Source organism: Borostomias antarcticus (assembly GCF_949987555.1).
Source record: "Borostomias antarcticus genome assembly, chromosome: 9".
In the NCBI taxonomy this organism is placed as follows: domain Eukaryota; kingdom Metazoa; phylum Chordata; class Actinopteri; order Stomiiformes; family Stomiidae; genus Borostomias; species Borostomias antarcticus.
In genome coordinates, this window is record NC_140242.1 from 29,992,188 (window position 1) to 30,016,220 (window position 24,033).

Sequence of the window (24,033 nt, forward strand, 5' to 3'; positions counted from 1 at the left end):
TCCAGTCAATATTTTAGAGGGGCAGTTGCCGGTATTTGAGATGCTCTTGCAGAAATTAAATCCTTATCACCTGTCTCCCAACCAACCTTGAAATTCCCTGTAAACACCCAAAGCAACTTTCACCACTTGACAAATATAAATACACAGTGTATTGATTCTATATCAAACCAATCCACCATGCCCTAAATCAAACATGGTTGGTAAATTAAATCGCATAAAGATGTAGACCGATTCTCATTCTAATTACCAGGCAAGGTCACATTGGCAATATTCCTGATAATGCTGTATATTTCCACCTGCGATCCTGGAGATTAAATGGGCTGGGATTGTAGAGGGATTACACCTGCTGTCCAACGGGGGAGATATTGGGGATGTCTCACCTCTGTCAGCAGATACATCTATCACAGGGGGGGGGGGGTTACTGACCTATTGCCAGGACCACTAACCTCTCTCAACATCATCCACTAACCTCTCAACATCATCCACTAACCTCTCTCAACATCATCCACTAACCTCTCAAGATCATCCACTAACCTCTCTCAACATCATCCACTAACCTCTCAAGATCATCCACTAACCTCTCTCAACATCATCCACTAACCTCTCAAGATCATCCACTAACCTCTCAAGATCATCCACTAACCTCTCAAGATCATCCACTAACCTCTCTCAACATCATCCACTAACCTCTCAAGATCATCCACTAACCTCTCTCAACATCATCCACTAACCTCTCAAGATCATCCACTAACCTCTCTCAACATCATCCACTAACCTCTCTCAAGATCATCCACTAACCTCTCAAGATCATCCACTAACCTCTCAAGATCATCCATTAACCTCTCAAGATCATCCACTAACCTCTCTCAAGATCATCCACTAACCTCTCTCAACATCATCCACTAACCTCTCAAGATCATCCACTAACCTCTCAAGATCATCCACTAACCTCTCTCAAGATCATCCACTAACCTCTCAAGATCATCCACTAACCTCTCTCAACATCATCCACTAACCTCTCAAGATCATCCACTAACCTCTCTCAACATCATCCACTAACCTCTCAAGATCATCCACTAACCTCTCAAGATCATCCACTAACCTCTCAAGATCATCCACTAACCTCTCTCAACATCATCCACTAACCTCTCAAGATCATCCACTAACCTCTCTCAACATCATCCACTAACCTCTCAAGATCATCCACTAACCTCTCTCAACATTATCCACTAACCTCTCAAGATCATCCACTAACCTCTCTCAACATCATCCACTAACCTCTCAAGATCATCCACTAACCTCTCAAGATCATCCACTAACCTCTCAAGATCATCCACTAACCTCTCTCAAGATCATCCACTAACCTCTCAAGATCATCCACTAACCTCTCAAGATCATCCACTAACCTCTCTCAACATCATCCACTAACCTCTCAAGATCATCCACTAACCTCTCTCAACCTCATCCACTAACCTCTCAAGATCATCCACTAACCTCTCAAGATCATCCACTAACCTCTCTCAAGATCATCCACTAACCTCTCTCAACATCATCCACTAACCTCTCAAGATCATCCACTAACCTCTCAAGATCATCCACTAACCTCTCTCAACATCATCCACTAACCTCTTAAGATCATCCACTAACCTCTCAAGATCATCCACTAACCTCTCAAGATCATCCACTAACCTCTCTCAAGATCATCCACTAACCTCTCTCAACATCATCCACTAACCTCTCAATATCATCCAATCTCATCTATTTAAATAACTAACCTCTCTCAAGATCATCCAATATTATCTAGTGGGAAATGCTTGTTTGTAAAGTTATATTGACCAGGTGGTACGGGAGCCTGTCTCTGAGGCCATCTCAGATTGCATTTATCGTTGTTTTCCTCATACTGTTTTAACACGCTGCCTGGAGATACTGATCTGAGGAGTCAGTGTGATGGTACTGCTTTGCTGGGGTGCGCCACAGAGGACAAGCAAACTCACTTTAACGTTGTCATCTCTAATGAGGAAAAGAGTCTGGAAGGTAAACATCACACAACCTCAAGCGCAAGACGGCAGATATTAGAGGTGGAGCATCGAGCTGCATTCAGATAAGTGAGAATATCAGGAGACTGGAGGGTTTCATATTGGGGGGGGGGGGGTTATATAAATTATATAGTCAATCAGGCCCTTGTCTTCCATAGTTTGCCCTCTTATCAGTGGGGAGAGAAATGTGTGTTAATCCCACAGATGGCCCAGACCCGCCAGCAGCAGGAACCCCTTCTGCTTTGGCCAATTTATCTCCATGGCAAACTGGTGCCAAGTGGCTGGAGTCAAGTATTGTCTCGATTACACTTTTTTACTCTCAGGATTGGGCCTTGATATTAATCTCCCTCTCATAGCTGCCAAATGGATTTCTCATTCCAAGCCCATCCACCACACTTCCCTACGCCCCTCCCCACCTCCCAAACAAGAAGAAAACTAAACAAGAAAAGTTTGAGAAATACCGTCTATGTCAGCAGTCTCCTACCGCCGGGCCGAGGACCGGGACCTCATGTCATTTGAATCCTCCTTCCTCTTCCTCCTTCCTCCTTCCTCTTCCTCCATTCTCTTCCTCCTTCCTCCTTCCTCTTCCTACTTCCTCTTCCTCCTTCCTCTTCCTCTTCCTCTTCCTCCTTCCTCTTCCTCCTTCCTCTTCCTCCTTCCTCCTCCTTCCTCTTCCTCCTCAAAGCGCCCGAACTCCATCCAGTGCTGCGCAGCAGCTATGATGTTTGTTTTGAATATCCATATTTGTTTGGAATTGTATTGTTTGACATGTTTCTGTTATACTATTGTTTTTCTTATAGGCCTAAGAGCACATTCCAGAGCTACATGCAATTGCTGTGGATCATTGATTGATTGATGCTGAATATGGAGGCGGCATCTGAACCTGATTGTGTTGTTTCTATACATGTCATTTCCATTGTTTTGTGTTCTGAAGTTGACTTCCATGAGATGATGCCTCAGTTTGAACATGAGCATTTGATTGAAAATCAAATAAAAAGCAGTAAAATTAAGACAAACTCCTGAAATTTTATTTCCACACTAACAGGCCAACTTAAATATATATTATATTACATATCAATTACTAATCGTTATATAAAGGCCTGTCGTGACTAATGCCACCCCCTCCCCGGATGGCTGGTCCGTGAAAAAGTTATTTTTGGGTCTTTGCTCCTCAAAGGTTTGGGGGCCGCTGGTCTACGCTACAAACAGGAGATAATCGCTTCAGCATTCATTAGCTAGTTTGACGCAACTGCATTAAAAAACGACACACATGGAACACGTTCTCTCTCGTAAGAATCTGGCTGTTCCATCCAGTCAATGCATGTTTGTCAAGCCAGCTCTTGTGAGGAGCAGAGATCTACGGCCTCTTTCATATTCAGAGAGTGAACTCACAGAGTGCCTTAGCGGGGGCTTTTCACACCCCTTTGTCCGCACGCCCCAGACCCCCCCTCTAATGAGATGCTAATCCTTGGCAACTTATTCCAGTGTTTGGACCAGGAAAGGGATTCATTTATTCAGTATATTCGTTGTACCTGTTCTGTCTAGCGAGATCTGGGCTCGCTCTAACATCACCTGCATTAGAAAGAGCCATATTTAAAGGTGACCTCTTCTGAGGATCATTACACCAGCTGCTACTTCCTGATGTATTTCCTGTTGCATCTTAACTCTCCTTTCAGCAGGAGCTTGAATTATTCAAAGAGACGTTGGTGAAAGCTGCTATTCATCTTCAGACTCAATCTGCACTTGCACACAGGTACGACTACGGCTCAATAATAAACCTGGGATCCATTATTTCTGACCTGATTCTGTCATTATTATTGATCTTATGTTTAAATTAATGTACAAACTGCTATATCCTATTCAGCAAATAATTTGCCCTCTAATTTGTACTCTCTAATTTGTATATTTCATAAGGCAGTGACTATACTTATAGATCGATTTCAAGCATTTTAGACATAAATACCTCATATTTGTGTGATGGTGTTGGTTAGGTTTGGGGATGTAGGGTTAGGGTTAGGGTTGGTTAGGTTTGGGGATGTAGGGTTAGGGTTGGTTAGGTTTGGGGATGTAGGGTTAGGGTTAGGGTTGGTTAGGTTTGGGGATGTAGGGTTAGGGTTAGGGTTGGTAAGGTTTGGGGATGTAGGGTTAGGGTTGGTTAGGTTTGGGGATGTAGGGTTAGGGTTAGGGTTGGTTAGGTTTGGGGATGTAGGGTTAGGGTTAGGGTTGGTTAGGTTTGGGGATGTAGGGTTAGGGTTAGGGTTGGTTAGAAGAGCAGGTGTCTCTATTCTTACGGCCGCCGTGGTTGTGAGGCCTTTATACAGGGTGAGGTGAGAATAGTGGGCACGTCTATTCTTACAGCTGCCGTAAGAATAGACTGGGTCATTTCATAAAGCAGCCTCATACGGAGGCCCACCGCCTCCATGCTAATCAGTGGTTTCCTATTGGGTGTTTGGTGCCTGGTCACCTCTAGAGGACAAGCCCTTGCCAAGCAGCGCGCCTCCACCACAGAGAGCTGTTTGACTTCATTACCATCAGAGTCAGCTGCCAGGAAATGAAGCCTGGGTTTTGGAACCCTCCAATAGCATGAGGGCTGGCGGCGTGAGGGGGGGTGATTTTGGTGGCTTCAGTTTAGTTAGAGAGCCAGCTGGTCCAGATCGACCCAGATAGCAAGAGACACCAGGCAATCTCGCTGACCACTCTGTTCCCTACTGAGTTCACCCAGCGCCACTCTCAGAAGTGCGGCCCGCGCCAAGAGGTGTGGTCTCTCTCCATTCAAATCAGCCTCTCTCTCCACTCGTGGCTATTCTCATCGGCGTATCATCATAATATAATGCACACCACTCCTATCGATCCTTTCACACTGCTCTTCCTTCAGAGCAGCCAAGTAATATCCTTAACCCCTGCTCTTGTCAAGACGCATGAAAATACCTATTCGATGACATCGGTATTCAAGAGAGAAAGGGTTTTACTGCTGTAAAACAAGCCTCTGTCTGGCACAGCACACTTCTTGGTTATTGATCTGTTGTTGCTCATATCATCCCTGTTGTTATGTAGTATCATTGTAATTAATTATTTACCCAAATGAGCCAATTAATTTGTCCGTTTAGGGGTATTGCTTAATGCCAGAAATATTCAATCAGTCTCACTGGATCATTGTCATTATGTTATAAATAAGAAATCAACATTAATATCCTGTTAATTCTCCTCAGAACAGAGACGACGAAGGTCAGGTCGGAGGAAAATGGTGATTTGTGCTTGCTGACATTTATTCCTTGCTTGGACTTTTAAGATCCGTTTAAAAGCATGCTTTTACCCTCCTTTCTTATTTTCAAAGATAATGTCAAGGACACATGTACACGTGAACAGGGATGCCGGTCCTCATTAATGACCGTATTTATTTTAAGGGATGCCCTTATCAGTGTTCTAATGAAATGGACGTTGTCACACATTTTAATGGATCTATTATTTTCCTTTTCAGAGTCCTTGGGGGATTGTAGAAAATGGTTGTAGAAAAAGGTATTCAGTTCTCTGAGACAGATTCATACATTTAAACATATTCTAAGATCAATCATAACATGTGCTGAACGTTCAAACATCCCTTATCAGTATAACATACAGAACATCACCAAAAGTGTTTAAGACTGCATGTGGAGTGTTTGAAGGTGGGGCAATACTCTACAATGTCCATGAAGCTGTTAAGACATTTCTACACTCCCACTTATGGGGCCCGTAAACAAGAGTGTTTTATCTGAGACATGGTGAATCTAGGACAGTGTAGTATTAATGGCCAGGGGACTTCTCTCCTGGGGACAAAGTGTTAATTCAGAGCAATAGGTTCTCTTCCCCCTGGATCAATGTCAGCACAAATTTCAGATTGCTTTCCTGATGCGAGCGAAGTTATCTGTGATTCAACTTTAATAGGTTATTGAACGGAACCAGCATTTAGGGAGCAGGGCCGTATTTCAAGTTATTGACATCAAATGCACACCACTTTCTCATTAGCATACATTAGGACAAACAGAATTAATCTTGACAACACTGTCAGGGGAAAAGCTGTACAGATAGCGGACAAGACAAAACAAATACACCTTAGCTTAAGTGCAAAGTGTGCACAAAACACATATCACTTCTGTATGTTTATGATATACTGTACTGCTGTAAGTAATATAATATCTCAGTCATTCACAAGGTGGACAGGAGAGCTCCACCAATAATGACTAAATCCAAGCCAACTCCTTTCTTAAAGAAAACCTCCTGGAGGAATCAGGCTTTAGAACAAACCACAATACTGAAACCGCTCTTACTAAAATAATCAGTGACCTCACACTAAGCTCTGATGTGACTTAAGTCTCGGTTCTTGTCCTCTTCAGTGCAGCGTTTGATACGATTGATCATGGCATCCTAATCAATAGTCTTGAAAAGTTGGTTGGTCTTTCTGTATCCTAAACTGGTTTCAGAACAGGCATCAACGAGAGAAAGTTTTACATCAGGCTTGGAGAAGGTGTCTGGGAAATATGTCTGTTTTGGGGTTGCACAAGGAAGCTGCCTTGGTCCACTATTATTCTCACTATACATGCTGCCACTTGGGGACATCATTAGAGAGCACAATGTCTCCCTAGTTCTGCCTATTAGACAACTACACATCTCTGCTGAACCAAATGAGGCTACAGCTATAAACCCCATCACTACCCATCTTTTGGCAATAAATAAATGGATGAGCAATAATTGATTTAAGCTAAATAAGGACAAAACTGAAACCCTACGATAATTATCTTATATTTAGATGTAAGCTTCAGGTCCCACATTATATTTCAATATATTTATTGGGTTTTCAGTTTTTAGCACAAAAATAACAGTGCAAACATAGACCATAATAATAAAACTGAACGGACAAAGACATAAACTAAAGTAAACAAAAAACAAAGATAATAATAAATAATAATAAAAAATAAATAAATAAACAGCTCTGATAGTCAAATCCATAAATAGCCCATACAGGAGGTTACGGAGGCAGCTTATATTGCAATTAGATCACAGCTTACACAAGGTCAAGACTAATAGAAGAGCGGTTGGGTCTTAGGTAGTTCAAATAGGGCTGCCAGACCTGATAGAACTCATTTGTTTTGGTACTGTATGTATAATACATGTTAGAAACCCCAATGGCATCAGTTCAGATACTACTTTATGCCGGCCATTGACAGATGGGCCTTTGTTATTTATCCATTGTAACAGAATACTTTTCCTAGCAGCAAAAGTAAGGAAGTCCCAAGTTTGTGCAAGTCCCACATTAACAAGGTGATGAAAACATCCTTTTTCCACCTTAGAAACATAGCTATTGTATGACCATTTTATTCATTCAAGCCGACTCGAATAAAGAAATTCACTTTCTACCGGACTCCTAGAAAAAACAAAACACTCCAGCTATTAACCAGAGCCAAGGGGAGAGAGCACATTAGTCCAGCTCTTAGCTCTGCACTGTTTTTGAATTGATTTCAAAATATATATCCTCCTTATATACTGTACAAAGCCCTTAATGGGTGAGGACCAAGCTACGTTGTTAACTCCCTTGTCAACTGCATACCTTCAAGAACACCGTGGTCATCTGCTGCTGGTTTATTGCCGGTTCCCAGCAACACCATTAAGAAGATTGGGAACACAGCCTTTGTCAATTATGCCCCAAAGCTATGGAAGCTATGGACATCAGGGGAGCCAGCTTGCTAAATATTTTTAAAAGAACATTCACATTAGCCTTTAGCTATGACTTTCCTGATAGAGGCCTGAATCTCTTTTTTGCATTTGTTTGAGCCAAGGTGGTAAAGTCACTGCTATGAGTTGCAGGCACAAAAGGGTGTCTCGACTTGAGACGCTGGGGAGGCTCTGCTGTTGCAGTGAGCCTGTCATGGAGCAGGTGGTTAAGCTCCAGGCCTGGCAGGCGAGACGTGCTGTGGTTCCTGTGCGGCGGAGGCCAGCGGGCTGGATGCCTGCAAGGATGGGAAGGTTGTCCACAGGAGTGGGACGCAGGCATCCTGTCACGATGCGCAAAGCTTCGTTGATAGGCAGGTCGATGAGGCGGGTGTGAGCGCTGCAACACCAAACCGGTGCGCAATATTCACTGGTGGAGTAGACCAGGGCTCCAAACCTAAACCCGAGCCCTGGTTGAACGACAGCACACGGGAAGCCCGGAGAATAGAGGAGGGCTGAACGTCAGTGGAAAAACAACAAGCTGCATGTGTCCTTTGACATTCTGAGGGACAGCTGGCGTAGATATCAGCAAATTGTCAAAGTTGAAAAAACGAAACATTTGTCTGATATCATTTTAATCAACTGCCACAAGCCTCAGGTTCTGTTTAAAACTATGAATGACATTCTTGATGTTGCCCAGTCAGTCCGCCTTGAAGCTTCCTCTGAAACATGTGAGCTCTTACTGCAGTTTTTTACTGATAAGGTAGCCAACATCAGAGCCAGCATCTCCACCCCGACACACGACCACTCTATTTTTGTCACCTGCCCGGCTACTTTTAGCCAATTTGAGCCTGTGTCTCTTTCCCAGCTAGAGGAAATAATGTCCCTTATGAAGCCCTCAGGCTCCCCCTTAGATGTCCTTCCCCCTCGCCTTGTCAAAGAGGCCAGCAGGGCCATAGGACCAGATGTCCAGAACATTATGAATCACAGCCTCGCAGGAGATGTAGCAGTAAATTTTAAACATGCTGTGGTACAACCGCTGATCAAAAAGCCTAACCTGGACGCCTCTGTCTTTCCAATTTCAGGCCAATCTCCAAGCTCCCGTTTCTTTCCAAAGTTCTGGAAAAAATTGTACTCGTTCAACTGCTGGAATTGTCTGTAGACCTCTGAGATAGGAGTCTATCAATGCACAGATCTGGGAAAGGAACACAAAAATTTGCAGCATTGAAGGTCTCTAAGAGCACAGTGGTCTCCATCAATCGTAAATGGAAGAAGTTTGGAACCACCAGGACTCTTCCTAGAACTGTCCGCCCGGCCAGACTCGGGGGAGAAGGGGGAGAAACCCGATGGTCACTCTGACAGAGCTCCAGCGTTCCTCTGTGGAGATGGGAGAATCTTCCAGAAGGACCACCATTTCTGTAGCATTCCACCAATCAGGCCTTTATGTTAGAGTGGCCAGACGGAAGCCACTCCTCAGTAAAAGACACATGACAGCCCACTTGAAGTTTGCCAAAAGGCACCTAAAGGACTCTCAGACCATGAGAAACAAAATTCTCTGGGCTGATGAAACCAAGATTGAACTATTTAGCCTGAATGCCAAGCGTCACGTCTGGAGGAAACCAGGCACCATTCATCTCCTAGCCAATACCATCCCCACAGTGAAGCATGGTGGTATCATCACCTGGCCAATACCATCCCTACAGTGAAGCATGGTGGTGGCAGCATCATGCTGTGGGGATGTTTTTCAGCAGCAAGAACTGGGTGACTAGTCCAGATAAAGGGAAAGATGAATGCAGCAATGTACAGAGAGATCCTGGATGAAAACCTGCTCCAGAGCGCTCTGGACCTCAAACTGGGGCAAAGGTTCAACTTCCAACAGGACAACGACCCGAAGCACACAGCCAAGCTAATAAAGGAGTGGCTTTGGGGCAAGTCTGTGAATGTCCTTGAGTGGCCCAGTCAGAGGCCAGACTTGAAACCGATTGAACATCTCTGGAAAGACCTGAAAATATCTGTGCAGCGACGCTCCCCATCTAACCTGACAGAGCTTGAGAGGATCTGCAGAGAAGAATGGGAGAAATACCCCAAATACAGGTGTGCCAAGCTTGTAGCACCATATCCAGGGAGGCTTGAGGCTGGAATCGTTACCAAAGGTGCCTCAACAAAGTACCGAATATCAATCAATTTCAATCTTTTTATTTTTAATTAATTAGCAAAAATTCCTTTTGCATTCCTTGAATTTTTTTTCATTTGTCATTATAGGGTATTGTGTGTAGATAGATGAGGAAAAAAATAATTGAATCCAGAATAAGGCTGTTACATTATAAAATGTGGAAAAAGTGAAAGGGTGTGAATTCTCTCCGGATGCACTGTGTATATATATATATATATATATAATGTTGTATTTTACCTGATTTCTTATCTTTATCTTTTATTGTGTTTCATCTTCCATCTTATTTTTCTTGCTTTTTGTTCATTTCATGTCGATTTTTATGTGACATAAATTTGTTGTAAAACACTGAACTGCATTTATTGGTATGAAATGTCCTATACAAATTAAGTATTATTATCATTATTGTTGTTGTTATTATTATTATTATTATTATAATTACTACTACTACTAGGGGGCTTGAGAGTGTACAGGTCCTAAGCATATAATTACTATCCTGGTGAGACCATCCTGATCTAGTGAGCTCACATTCTGTTTCTCTCCACAGCTCAGTCTGGCCTTCCCCCTATCTTGAATGATTATCGCAGGCAGGAGTACTGACCTTGACAGATAACTCCTTCAGCCAATCACCGTAACTAAACGTTTTCCAAATCCAGTCAGAAGAACGGCGAAAACGTCTTTGCCTCCCATAAACTCATGCATACTCTGGTTCTTGTTTAATTGCTATTATTGAGTCTATTTATGCAACACTGCCCTTATGGCTGTGTTTACTCTGCTAATGTTAATGTTACTGCTCGTTGCTTCGGGAGACTGTTTTGCCACGGGAACCAATCAGGGGCTGCGTTCTACTGGGGGACAGAAAAGCAGTCAGAACACAGTCCCTGATTGGACTGGTCAGAACACAGTCCCTGATTGGCCTGGTCAAAACATAATTGGAGAATAATGGTTTGAGATAGGGGGGCGTCCAGATTGAGCTGCAGAGCGGAACTGAATGTGTGCTGGCGAGATCAGGATGGTCTCCAAGGTTACATAATTACATCCCTAACCATGTAGTGACCTAACACATTGCTGCACGGCAACACATGTCCCTGAGTTTAGCTCTGCTCCAACATGACCAGGACAGCGTGAGAGCTGCAGGGCAGAGCACCTGAGGTAACGGATCTACTGTTGCTTCAACACTCAGGCACCTGGTGACCATTTGATGATTCATTTCAGGCGGCTTCCAGGGAGACCAGCCAGGCTTTGTCACATACTACAGCTCTCTAACAGGGAGACCAGCCAGGCTTTGCCACATACTACAGCTCTCTAACAGGGAGACCAGCCAGGCTTTGCCACATACTACAGCTCTCTAACAGAGAGACCAGCCAGGCTTTGCTACATACTACAGCTCTCTAACAGAGAGACCAGCCAGGCTTTGCCACATACTACAGCTCTCTGACAGAGAGACCAGCCAGGCTTTGCCACATACTACAGCTCTCTAACAGAGAGACCAGCCAGGCTTTGCCACATACTACAGCTCTCTGACAGGGAGACCAGCCAGGCTTTGTCACATACTACAGCTCTCTAACAGAGAGACCAGCCAGGCTTTGCCACATACTACAGCTCTCTAACAGGGAGACCAGCCAGGCTTTGTCACATACTACAGCTCTCTGACAGAGAGACCAGCCAGGCTTTGTCACATACTACAGCTCTCTAACAGGGAGACCAGCCAGGCTTTGCCACATACTACAGCTCTCTGACAGAGAGACCAGCCAGGCTTTGCTACATACTACAGCTCTCTAACAGAGACCAGCCAGGCTTTGCTACATACTACAGCTCTCTAACAGGGAGACCAGCCAGGCTTTGCCACATACTACAGCTCTCTAACAGGGAGACCAGCCAGGCTTTGCTACATACTACAGCTCTCTAACAGGGAGACCAGCCAGGCTTTGCCACATACTACAGCTCTCTAACAGGGAGACCAGCCAGGCTTTGCCACATACTACAGCTCTCTCACAGAGACCAGCCAGGCTTTGCTACATACTACAGCTGTCTGACAGAGAGACCAGCCAGGCTTTGCCACATACTACAGCTCTCTGACAGAGAGACCAGCCAGGCTTTGCCACATACTACAGCTCTCTAACAGGGAGACACCTCCCAAGACCCCAGTGCTGACCGGATATTAGCAGCTCAGACACAATCTCACACTTTTCATCACACTTCTGTGTTCATGTTTAATATTGTAGCGTGTTCTCGGGTTAGAGTTATGACTATGACCAGGATAATTTATGATTATACCGCGGTTATCACAAATATGAAGGAAAATGGATTTAAGACATTAAATCAAAACTCGTATGGGGCTCCACCCTGTTTTGTACAGGGAAACAAGATGACCTTTATCAATAGTCTAATTTCATCATTTCATCAATCTCATTCTGTAGGCGGAGTCCTTGACTCAATCAAGTGACCTAAGATAATGTGATGACGCTCGGACGTGGTCAAAAGTTAATAATGTTTATTGAAATTATACTAATCAATTATCAAAATAATATTATAACACAATTAAAATAACAGATGGAAAAACACATGTGGCAATATGAAAACACAGCAGGAATGAAAAGAATTATGTCAGATTACCACAGCCTATCCTAAATCTTCTAAGCTTAAACAACACTTTGGCATCACCCCACATCAAAGAGAATGCATGGATGTCAACCTTACAGTGAGAGGTGCGCGTTGTCTGGGCGGTGTTGTCTGGCTCGAAGCATGGAGGAGGCACGTGACTGAAGGTCGCTCGGTTTGATTAAAGGGGCAGCGCGCCTGCGCTCCCGTTGAAACAGTGGTAGTAGCGTTGTTGCGCGAAGTTGATGTCGCAGAGTTCAAAGTTAAGTTTCAGAGTTCACAAGTTGCAGATATCTCATTTAAAACCTCTGCTCTCGCCAGAGGTGGATCTTTGAAGAGTTGGTGGAGATTCCTAAGCCCTATGTCGACTCAGAGTTCTTAGATAGCGGTTCAGCATTCCACAGATACAGGCTGATTCTCACCAGCCGGCGCAAACTTAGTTACTGGGTCACGTGTTACTTGGAGAAACACGGACCCTGGAAGTTGAGGGTTACAAGAGAACAAGAGAGAGAGAGTTTCCTGTCTGATCGCTTTTAAGGAGCAGGGGTGAGGTGTGATAGGTGGGTGTAGACAGGCACGCGATTGGTCACTTGGGTCAATAAACCAGTGGCCCCTGTTAGCAACGTAAAACAGAGCTCACATTCTGTACTCCCTCTGGAATCATCAAATATCCCGGTTATGGTTTCAACATGATTATGACAATTCCACAACATGCCTAATCACCTGAATTAGGATTTTAGCTTCAGACTGATACCAAACACGGCTATACAGATTAAGCAGCACAGAATCCGTTATTTATAACATACAGTACAGTTGGGTTACCAATACAGTGTATCACACAATAACTTTATTCACCGGCCTTAGTCACATGGTGTTTGCATCATGTGGGGGAAGATGGAGCAGTTTCATCTTTATTAAAGAAACAAAGCAAGAATGGAGGTTCCTTTGTTCCACTGTGAGTGTCTGTGGATGTGTATTGTTGGCCTGGCCTGTCGCGGGGGGATGGGGGAGCAACAGGGTGTGAGAAGGTCTCTTATCAAGATCCCACATTCCAACCTGAGACAGAGTGTCCCACAATATCACAGACCTGTTGTGTGGTCAGTAGAACGGTCAGTAGACTGTGTCATGTCCTACACCACTACAATATGTATATCATACCTTGTTTGCAGCAATATTTTGAGCTAGCAGTAAATAGAGGAAGAAAGTATGAGGGGAAAGATACGGATAAATATTCAGTTGTTCAATGCTATAACAAATCTGAGGCAGCGGTCCTCAGCTGTTAGTGGGTTGTATCATGACTACGGTCGATGCCTCCACACAGGATTTCATCGCTCACAGTGTTAAGAGTAGACTACTAATATAAGCACATTTGCAAATACACAGGGATCATATCCTGAGCTACTGGGGTCACTCCTCAGAGATCAGCAAGGGGCAGAGCCAAGGGTGTGACATTCAGCATGATTGGGAATATGGCCCAGCTGTCCAGTCAAGCAGACAGACTGCGTCATGCACACAGAGAGAGCTGGAGCTATATATTCACTGTGACATTTGTGGACCTTGCTATTTCCGAGCTCTAGCCCAAGTGATCACTGACATTCAAACTAAAATCATGGCACTAGAGATTTTAACATTCAAAATGTCTTTGAAACTTAAGCATATGCTGTTTCTTTCAAAGTAATTAAGTGATAGGGCTAAAAAGCATCACGAAGCACGCATCCATTCTCTGCAAGGTCTAAAAGCCGGCTTAATTAATTTTTCACAAGCATTTCCACTAATGTATTCAGTGACTCGGAAACAGGGGCAAAAATCAAAGCTCTCACTGGCTCCTGGAAAGAAAGGACCATGTACAATGTGTATTCCTATGCTCATATGTTCTTTGGTCATGTTGTTGTAATATCAGTCTGTGCTTTTATTCAAATAAAGAATGGAAACGCACTTCGTCAACCCATATAGAAAGAACAAAAAACATTTCCAACCAGCTCTAGTTGGAGGTGAGGAATTGATGTCTGTGTGTAGAACATGAAGAGACCATTAGAGCAGTCTTTAATGTGAGGTAAGTCACAGTCGTATTATTGACCGACTAAGCCGGTTCTACTGTATGTTCATGCAAACAGATATGTTGATCTGAAATCAAACTCTGACCCAACTCTGCTGGGATTAACAGATGCAACTGAGACTGATGACAAGATGATTAGTCCCACCAGGCTTAGGGGCTGGAAGCACTCTGACTGAAGCATGTATTGATCATGTGAGCGGGAGGCGCGGCCAGGGTGTTATTATCAGCGGGAGGCGGGGCCAGGGTGTTATTATCAGCGGGAGGCGGGGCCAGGGTGTTATTATCAGCGGGAGGCGGGGCCAGGGTGTTATTATCAGTGGGAGGCGGGGCCAGGGTGTTATTATCAGCGGGAGGCGGGGCCAGGGTGTTATTACCAGCGGGAGGCGGGGCCAGGGTGTTATTATCAGCGGGAGGCGGGGCCAGGGTGTTATTATCAGCGGGAGGCGGGGCCAGGGTGTTATTACCAGCGGGAGGCGGGGCCAGGGTGTTATTATCAGCGGGAGGCGGGGCCAGGGTGTTATTACCAGCGGGAGGCGGGGCCAGGGTGTTATTATCAGCGGGAGGCGGGGCCAGGGTGTTATTATCAGCGGGAGGCGGGGCCAGGGTGTTATTATCAGCGGGAGGCGGGGCCAGGGTGTTATTATCAATCTTGTGAACCAAGTTTCTCTCTATCTGTGATAAAACATGCATGTGAGTGCAGAGGCACCCCCCCTCTCTTTCTCCCTCTCTCTCCCCCTCTCTTTCTCCCTCTCTCTCTCTCTCTCTCTCTCTTTCTCCCTCTCTTTCTCCCTCTCTCTCTCTCTCTCTCTCTCTCTTTCTCCCTCTCTCTCCCTCTCTCTCTCCCCCAAACATACACCAGTTCAAACGAGAATGCACACGCACACATACATTAGCACGACTAACAGCTTGGTGCACTGCTTGTCAGAGGGAGACAAATGTATGTGTGACTAAAAGCTCCCTGGGGTTAGAGTGGGGGTTAGGGGGGGGGGGGGTAGAGGGGGGTTAGGGGGGGGGTAGAGGGGGGTTAGCTGCATCAGAGCATTGGAAGCCTTTATGGTGGAGTTAAAAGCCATCCTTAAACTGTAGACTCCCTTCATCTAGAAACCAGACCCCCGAACCATGCAGCAAGAGGGTTTAAACTAATACACTATTTGTATTGGGGTGAAACGGTGTCTGGTTGCAGGTGGGGGTTATCTGATTAAATGGTGATGATGCATATCTGTGAGAGCAGCTGTCCAACAGGCCTGTAATTCATCCAGCCGGGGAGGGAGGAGAGGAGGAGGAGGTGGAGCCGGAGTGGAGCCGGGGAGGGAGGAGAGGAGGAGGAGGATGGAGCCGGAGTGGAGCCGGGGAGGGAGGAGAGGAGGCGGAGTGGAGCCGGGGAGGGAGGAGAGGAGAAGAGGAGCCGGAGTGGAGCCGGGGAGGGAGGAGAGGAGAGGAGGAGGATGGAGTGGAGCCGGGGAGGGAGGAGAGGAGAAGAGGAGAAGAGGAGAAGAGGAGGCGGAGTGGAGCCGGGGAGGGAGAAGAGGAGAAGAGGAGGCGGAGTGGAGCCGGGGAGGGAGAAGAGGAGAAGAGGAGGCGGAGTGGAGCCGGGGAGGGAGGAGAGGAGAAGAGGAGGCGGAGTGGGTTACACCTCACACATCTCACCCCATCAGGGCTGCTCCACCTGGGATGAACATGGGGATGTCTTTACATAATGTAGGCGCAGGGTGTGTGAGTGAGTGTGATGCTAGCGGGTTCTGGCTGGTGGTTCTGAGGGAGGGGGTGTGGGGAGGGTAGCGGGGGGAAGAGAGCCAGTGGAACTCTCCACGCCCTAATTGACAGGCTGGTCCGGACGCAGAGCTCTCCAGAAAGCCGGTCACTTTCACGCTCCCCAGCTCTCTGTCTCTGTCAGGGCTGGGGGGGGGGGGGTGCCAGACGCCAAGCTCACTGGGGGACCTGATGTCACTCTCACACTCCTCTCTCTCTCTCTCTACCTCAATCTCTATCTCTCTCTCTCTCTATCTCTCTCCCTCAATCTCTCTCTCTCTCTCCCTCTCTCTCTCTCTCTCTCTCTCTTCTCTCTCCCTCTCCCTCTCTCTCTCCCCCTCTCTCTCTCTCTCTCTCCCTCTCTCTCTCCCTCAATCTCTCAATCTCTCCCTCTCTCTCTTCCTCTCTCTCCCCCTCCCTCTCTCTCTCTCTCTCTCTCCCTCCCCCCCCCCCTCTCTCTCTCTCTCTCTCCCTCTCTCTCTCCCCCTCTCCCTCCCTCCCTCCCTCCCTCTCTCTCTCTCTCTCTCTCATCATGTCACTGTGGGGGACGGGGATGAAGGATGGCCAACACAAACACAACACCTGTGTGGGGAGAAAGTTTCCAAAAGACGAGACAAAGGCATGCAGGAACTAGCAGGAACCTTCAGATGGAACCTGCAGTTCTCATATAGGTCTATTCATAGAGTCTGTTGACCTGTGGAGTTTGTATCAGTAAGACATGCACAGCGGCAGGCCAGAAGAAGTAACCCCTACTTTAGCATGTTTGGAAGCAACCTGGATTTGCCTGTAGTTAAATAGTCCATAATGCAGATTTGGTCGATTGCTTTTAAATATTAACAAATCAAATAAAACATCATAACACATCCATCTCTATCTGTATGCACATATTGATTTACATATTGATCTGTCTTCTTCCAACACACATGATTTGATGGAGTGATGAGAGGATCCCGATCAGCCTAAACCTAATCTAACCTAATCTCCCACCATCAAAATATTCAATTATCTATGAACACAGACTTTGCTCTCAACACAGCTTCACAGGCTGAGAGAGAACCTTTAATGGCTCCACTGTTAAGACAGATTTGAGATTTTAGACGCGCACACACACACGCACACACGCACACACACACACACACAGTCCCCCCCCACCACACACACACACACACAGTCCCCCCCCCCCCACCACACACACACACACCATTCTCTTGCCGCTTTGTTAGCCCCATGAATAAAGGCAGGAGAGATCTGTCCTTGCTTAAAGCAAAATGTGCTAATGCCAGAGCAAACAGCGCTGAGTGTCAGAGCAAACAAGTCCGATAGCGCTGAGAGAGAGAGCCACAGAGCCACAGAGCCTCAGAGCCACAGAGCCACAGAGCCACAGAGCCACAGAGCCATAGGGCCACAGAGCCTCAGAGCCATAGGGCCACAGTAGCGCTGAGAGAGAGCGCCACAGAGCCACAGAGCCACAGAGCCTCAGAGCCACAGAGCCACAGAGCCACAGAGCCTCAGAGCCACAGAGCCACAGAGCCACAGAGCCACAGAGCCTCAGAGCCACAGAGCCATAGAGCCACAGAGCCACAGAGCCACAGAGCCTCAGAGCCACAGAGCCACAGAGCCATAGAGCCACAGAGCCATAGAGCCACAGAGCCATAGAGCCACAGAGCCATAGAGCCACAGTAGCGCTGTGCTCAGAGCCACAGAGCCACAGAGCCACAGAGCCACAGTAGCGCTGTGCTCAGAGCCACGGGGCTGGCAGCGCACTGGGGAACAGATCCACCATGACAACGCTCCACAATCACGCTGAGAATAACTGACAGAGAACACAGAAAGAAAACATCTATTACTTGAGTCCTTGTTGAATCAGCTTTATCTGGATGTGATGAATCAGAGTCAATAATATAATCTTTAATTATACATGATGGCATTATGCCAGTCAAATAATGTTCTGAATGGGGACAAAAAAAAGAGATCTGGGATATAATTGTTTGATCTTGTCTCGATATGAAACAGATGAGTTATTTATTTTCCTCTGCCCAGTAAAGATGTTCTCATGTTATAATGACATGATTTTGAATCAAGTCATATCTCCATTAGGATGTTTTCTAAATTTATAAATAGTGAATACCTACATTTTCAGGCTATCTGTGATCTTTTATGTGTGTGTGTGTTTATGTATGTGTCTACAGAGGAATAACGACATGTTTTGATTTGAGTATTGTTCAAAACTAATTTAAAGAAAAAATATGTAATGCATCTTTGGTGCCTGGAGCAAAAAGATATTTCCTCTCCAATAACTGCTTTTGAAATAACAGCATTCAGACGCATTACATTCAGTCCAAATCTACAGATTCATCTTAACTTCAATGTTTTGGTGAGGCCAATATTAAAAGTAAAAATAATAAATACAGCATCAATGAGAAAATGAATCAGTGTATGTTTACTAAAAGCTAAATGACCAGATTAAATGATACGACATCACAGGATTCCCCAGAACCCCATTACACTCATTACTTAAACCAAACATCTGGACTTGCATGATCAAACGTAACTCATGACACCGAGCCAGAAGTCACTTCTCATAAGCCGTGAGAGAAAGAACGATGAAATATGTAAAACAGAGTGTTTCTGTGTTCCTCCATGCGTGATCGTGTGTGTGCATGTGTGCATGCATGCATGCGTGTGGGTAATTAAGCCCAAATCACCTGCTATAATGGGCTAGTTTGTGCTATAATGGGCTAGTTTGTGCTATAATGGGCTAGTTTGTGCTATAATGGGCTAGTTTGTGTCCTTCAAGGCGCGCACGTGAAAACAGGAGCACAGTGCATGTGAGCGGTTCCCTCGAGCCGCTGCGTGGCTGGGCTCTAACATGTTAGCATGTCTCCTCCACCCCTCCACCCTGTCCCCTAACATGTGTTAGCATGTCTCCTCCACCCTGTCCCCTAACATGTGTTAGCATGTCTCCTCCACCCTGTCCCCTAACATGTGTTAGCATGTCTCCTCCACCCTGTCCTCTAACATCTGTTAGCATGTCTCCTCCACCCTGTCCTCTAACATGTGTTAGCATGTCTCCTCCACCCCTCCACCCTGTCCCCTAACATGTGTTAGCATGTCTCCTCTACCCTGTCCTCTAACATGTGTTAGCATGTCTCCTCCACACTGTCCTCTAACATGTGTTAGCATGTCTCCTCCACCCTGTCCTCTAACATGTTAGCATGTCTCCTCCACCCTGTCCTCTAACATGTGTTAGCATGTCTCCTCTACCCTGTCCTCTAACATGTGTTAGCATGTCTCCTCCACACTGTCCTCTAACATGTCCACACTGTCCTCTAACATGTGTTAGCATGTCTCCTCCACCCTGTCCCCTAACATGTGTTAGCATGTCTCCTCCACCCTGTCCTCTAACATGTGTTAGCATGTCTCCTCCACGCCTCCGTCCTGCTCCAGTGCTCCCAGCCCCGGCTCCTCTCGCTCTCCCCGTCACGCTGCCCTCGGGGGCGGAGGAAATGAGCCGCCATGCGTGGAGACGGCAAGACGCCTGGAACAAATCTAACTGACAGCCCGCATCCTCCCGAATGCAGATCCCACAGCCTTAATCTGGGACGGACCCCCTCCACGTCTGAGGGGGGTTAGAAGTCACAGCAGCTGTGATTTCTAACCCCATTCTAAGATGTTGGAATCATACTCCTAATTACAGCACTAAGGGAAGAGAGACTGTTCATTCTGTCAGAGGCGTGGAAAGCACCTTCAAAACTTTTAGTCGGGCTATATTATTGTCTTCTTCCCCCATTCTTTGGAAACCCCTGATATCAAAACTCTTTCATTTGCATGACGATGACATTCTTACAGATTATTAGAGAATAATACTATTATGTCATATTCTGTATCAGTGTCTCAACGAGAGTAATGCTTTTTAAGAAAGAAAATACAATTTAAAGATAAAACAAACAGTCAATCCATTGTTTTTTTTTGTGGGTTGTGTGACATGGCGCATCAGAGGCAGTAGTTGTTCTATCATTATGATAAGAAGGAATCCTTGGATACCTGGAAGGTGAGCCTATCAATGCTCAACACAGCCTATTAAGAGCTGACACTAGTACTTTATCATCACCAAAGCTATCGCTTTGCTATTCCTTCTGGAGAGAGAGGGGAGAATCCATCTCCTACCAGAACTCTGGCTTTAATAAATAACACACGCACACACACACACGCACACGCGCACGCGCACGCGCACGCACACGCACACGCACACACACACACACACACACACACACACACACACACACACACACACACACACACACTCGTAAGCACACACACAGGAACCAGTCTGACCGGATGTGAGAAGCTTATGGAAATTATTTCATTCATTTTAGTCAATCTGGCTAATGCAAAAATCATGTATGTCTGTCTCTAAATATTTAATCTTAACAGCAGTGAGCTTGAAATACAACCCTGGTGGAACATTACTTCTCCTCTCCTGAAAGGTACAAGAGCTCTGGAAGGAGCAGCTGCCAGGGAGAGAGGGACAGGGAGAGGGAGAGAAATAAAGTGAGAGAGAAAGAGAGAGGGAGAGAGAAATGATTTTGTTGCCATGTTCTTTCTGAGCTTCTGGTACTGGAGGCAGTATGAAAAGTAAACAGCCAAACCTAGATTTTTCTATTTCCTTAGAAGAAATGCGGTATTGTACCATGACAGAATACTGTAATCACAAGGTAGGAGAAAACTGTTTCTGCCCAGAAAGTGATGAAATGTACAGTGACACAGCTCAGGAATCCTACAGTTTTTATGGAAACATGTCCCTGGAAATAGCACACCCTTAGATTAACACAACACAAATAGGATTTCAATGACCTATAGTGTAAAGAGCTGACTCAAACATTTTCTTTCATGCCTCAAATGAGATTTAAAAGGACAAGAAAAGGGCTTTGTTACAAAAATCTATTGGACATTAAAATAAAAAAGACGTTATTCCAGAAAACGATTAGGTGTGTCTACTATACTGGGCTGAATTATTTTCTCTGGCAAATGTAAAAGTTTTATGTGAGAGAACAGAATACTGTAAGTGAGCACTTTTAAAAACTTTTAAACTTACCACAGAGAAGTCTTCTGCCGAGCAGTTCTGTCCACTGAAGTTGCAGCTCTTCAGCATCTCGTCCAGCTGGTGACCGGTCCTGTTGAAGATGTCCTGCATGTCCGGGGCAGGATACTCCAGATCCGTGGGCTTGTGGCCATCCTTGTTCTTGGGCGGCAGCCCGGTCAGGTTGGCCAGGTGATAGATGTCGGCGTCGGTGAGTGCGGAGAAGCGGAAGCGATTGATGTTGCAGATGGTCACGGCGGGGAACACCATCTCCGGACTGGCCTCCTCGTTCAGAGCCGTGACATGGGGGTGCTCCAGGTAGGAGATGGCACACTTTGCTGCGTGGTAGAGAAAGAGAGCCAGAGACGCCAGAAAGGCGAGCGCCCACAGGGTCTGCCGGATGCCCAGGCGCCCGGAGACAAAGATGTGGTTAATCCCGTGGAGAGAGCAGGAGTTGGCGAAGCCGGCCAAGTCCTTGGCCGGAGGTGAGCAGCTCTCCTCGATCAAGCTCGCCTTGTCCCCATCCTGCTTACCTTTCTGTTTCTCATCCTCCTCTGCAAATTTGATTTTGCAAACAAATTCGATCGGCATGTGGGCAGCCAGACTTGCGTTTGGGGTTTTGTTTTTGCGTTGACAGCTATGAGCTCGGGTTCCACTTTTCCCCGTTCTGTCGTCTGGCGTCTGTCCCCCCAACAGATACCAACTCCCAGAGAAGAGAGAGAAGAAGAGAGAGAGAGAGAGAGGAGAGAGAGAGGAAAAGGCAGGAGAGTTGTGCTGCTGCGCTGGCGGTGCTGCTGCTGCTCCTCCGATGCCAGAGCTCAGAGTGACTAGAGCAGTGCTGTTGCAGGCGCTCCGCTTGTCTCAGTACTTGATCAGCTCGCACAGTCTCGCTTATCAGCAGTAATACAGCTGTCAAAAGAAACACCCTTGCTCCCCGGCTCATGCCCACAGATGAAAATGCAGCATTTGGAATCGAGCTAAAGGAGGCAGGGGAGCTACTTAATAATTCATGAGAAGGCAACATTGTGATTATTTCCTCCTCAGTGGCGAGACCTGCCCCCCCCCCCCTCCTCCCTGCACTCCCCACACACCGCTGGCTTCCTCCACCTGTTTGAAAAGCTGTCTTACCCCTTGACTGTAAAGTTGGTGACAAAAAGGTTGTACTCCCCATGATCCAGTGCTTGATGTGAATTGGAGGGTGGGGGGGGGGGGGGGTCCCCGGAGAATGTATAATTGGGGCGATAATGAGGAGTAAGAGCGAAGTGGAGATGAGCACCAAGCAACTCCCAGCAATCAATCTTCTCTTTGGAACAAAAAAAAGTAAAAGACTATTGATCGGGGCTGAAGCGTCTGTCAGAGATTAAGGAAGGCAGTACAACGGCCCGTTCTTATCAGGAATTAATGGTAGCATCATCACGGTCCTGCCCCAATCTGAATTAGTGGACGCCTCCTGCTCTCAATCCAGATGATGCTAGAGATGTTGAAATAAAGTATTGATCTGCCCCCTCCCCCGTTGATCTGCCCCCTCCCCCGCTGATCTGCCCCCTCCCCCGTTGATCTGCCCCCTCCCCCGTTGATCTGCCCCCTCCCCCGTTGATCTGCCCCCTCCCCCGCTGATCTGCCCCCTCCCCCGTTGATCTGCCCCCTCCCCCGTTGATCTGCCCCCTCCCCGGCTGATCTGCCCCCTCCCCGGCTGATCTGCCCCCTCCCCCGCTGATCTGCCCCCTCCCCCGCTGATCTGCCCCCTCCCCCGTTGATCTGCCCCCTCCCCGGCTGATCTGCCCCCTCCCCCGCTGATCTGCCCCCTCCCCCGTTGATCTGCCCCCTCCCCCGCTGATCTGCCCCCTCCCCGGCTCAACAGTGCCTTTGTGCCATTAATGGCCCTTTTCCAGATTGCCAAACAAAACTATGCAAATAGAAGGCATACAAGTGGGCTCCCTCATGCATGTTATACCGCTTTAAACAGGCTGAGTCATGCAGGTCACGTCACATGGGGCTGGGACCTTTAGAGAAAAGGCATATTAAAAGGTGAATTGAACTGCTTTTAACACACGTGCCAATTCCCCTTAAGTCAAGACTGGGACAGTCCAGAGAGCACAGAAATGCCTGGTACAGTTCAGCGAACAGGAGACAACAAGGCTTTTAAAATGCTCTCTCTCTCTCTCTCTCCATTTTGTTTCTCACAGCAACATCTCATACTTGCTACATATACCACGCTGCAGAGAAGAGTTACTAAGTTTCTTTTGCCCGATTGATCTTAAATGTAGTATTTATCCTACGTAGAATTATTTAACTTCATAACATGACTCACAAATGAATGATTATCAAATAATTCAGTCACTACTACAAACAAATACTTAATCGGATAAAAATGTATGGAGTCCCCACTTATCAGTAGGAGCAAAAGCTCTCATCCATCTCTTGGAACCCGGAAGCTTCTTACTGTATATTTCCCCTCTTGATCGTCTCCTCCACCATGGAGGGAGGGAACCTTCCTGCTCGGGTGAATTCACACTAGAGAAGCTTCGTTCACACTGCAGTCAAAAGTGGCCCACATCTTTTTTTTTCTAGTTGTTTTTTTGCTTATATGCTACTCAGATATTTCTTTTCATAGCAGTGTTAACAGCACAAATCACCTCTGATCTTTTTAAATCGTATT

General features: G+C 46.2%; 1 protein-coding gene across 1 annotated transcript in view; it reads right to left on the reverse strand.

The window, feature by feature from the left end:
- The window catches only part of asic4a (acid-sensing (proton-gated) ion channel family member 4a), a gene marked incomplete at its 3' end in the record, with an annotated part of 77,933 nt that extends 55,950 nt beyond the window's left edge, over window positions 1-21,983 (reverse strand). The window contains 1 exon segment of the mRNA XM_084442988.1: window positions 21,390-21,983. Coding sequence (XP_084299114.1) covers window positions 21,390-21,965 — 576 coding nt within the window. The 5' untranslated portion in view covers window positions 21,966-21,983.
- Window positions 21,984-24,033: the final 2,050 nt, after the last annotated feature.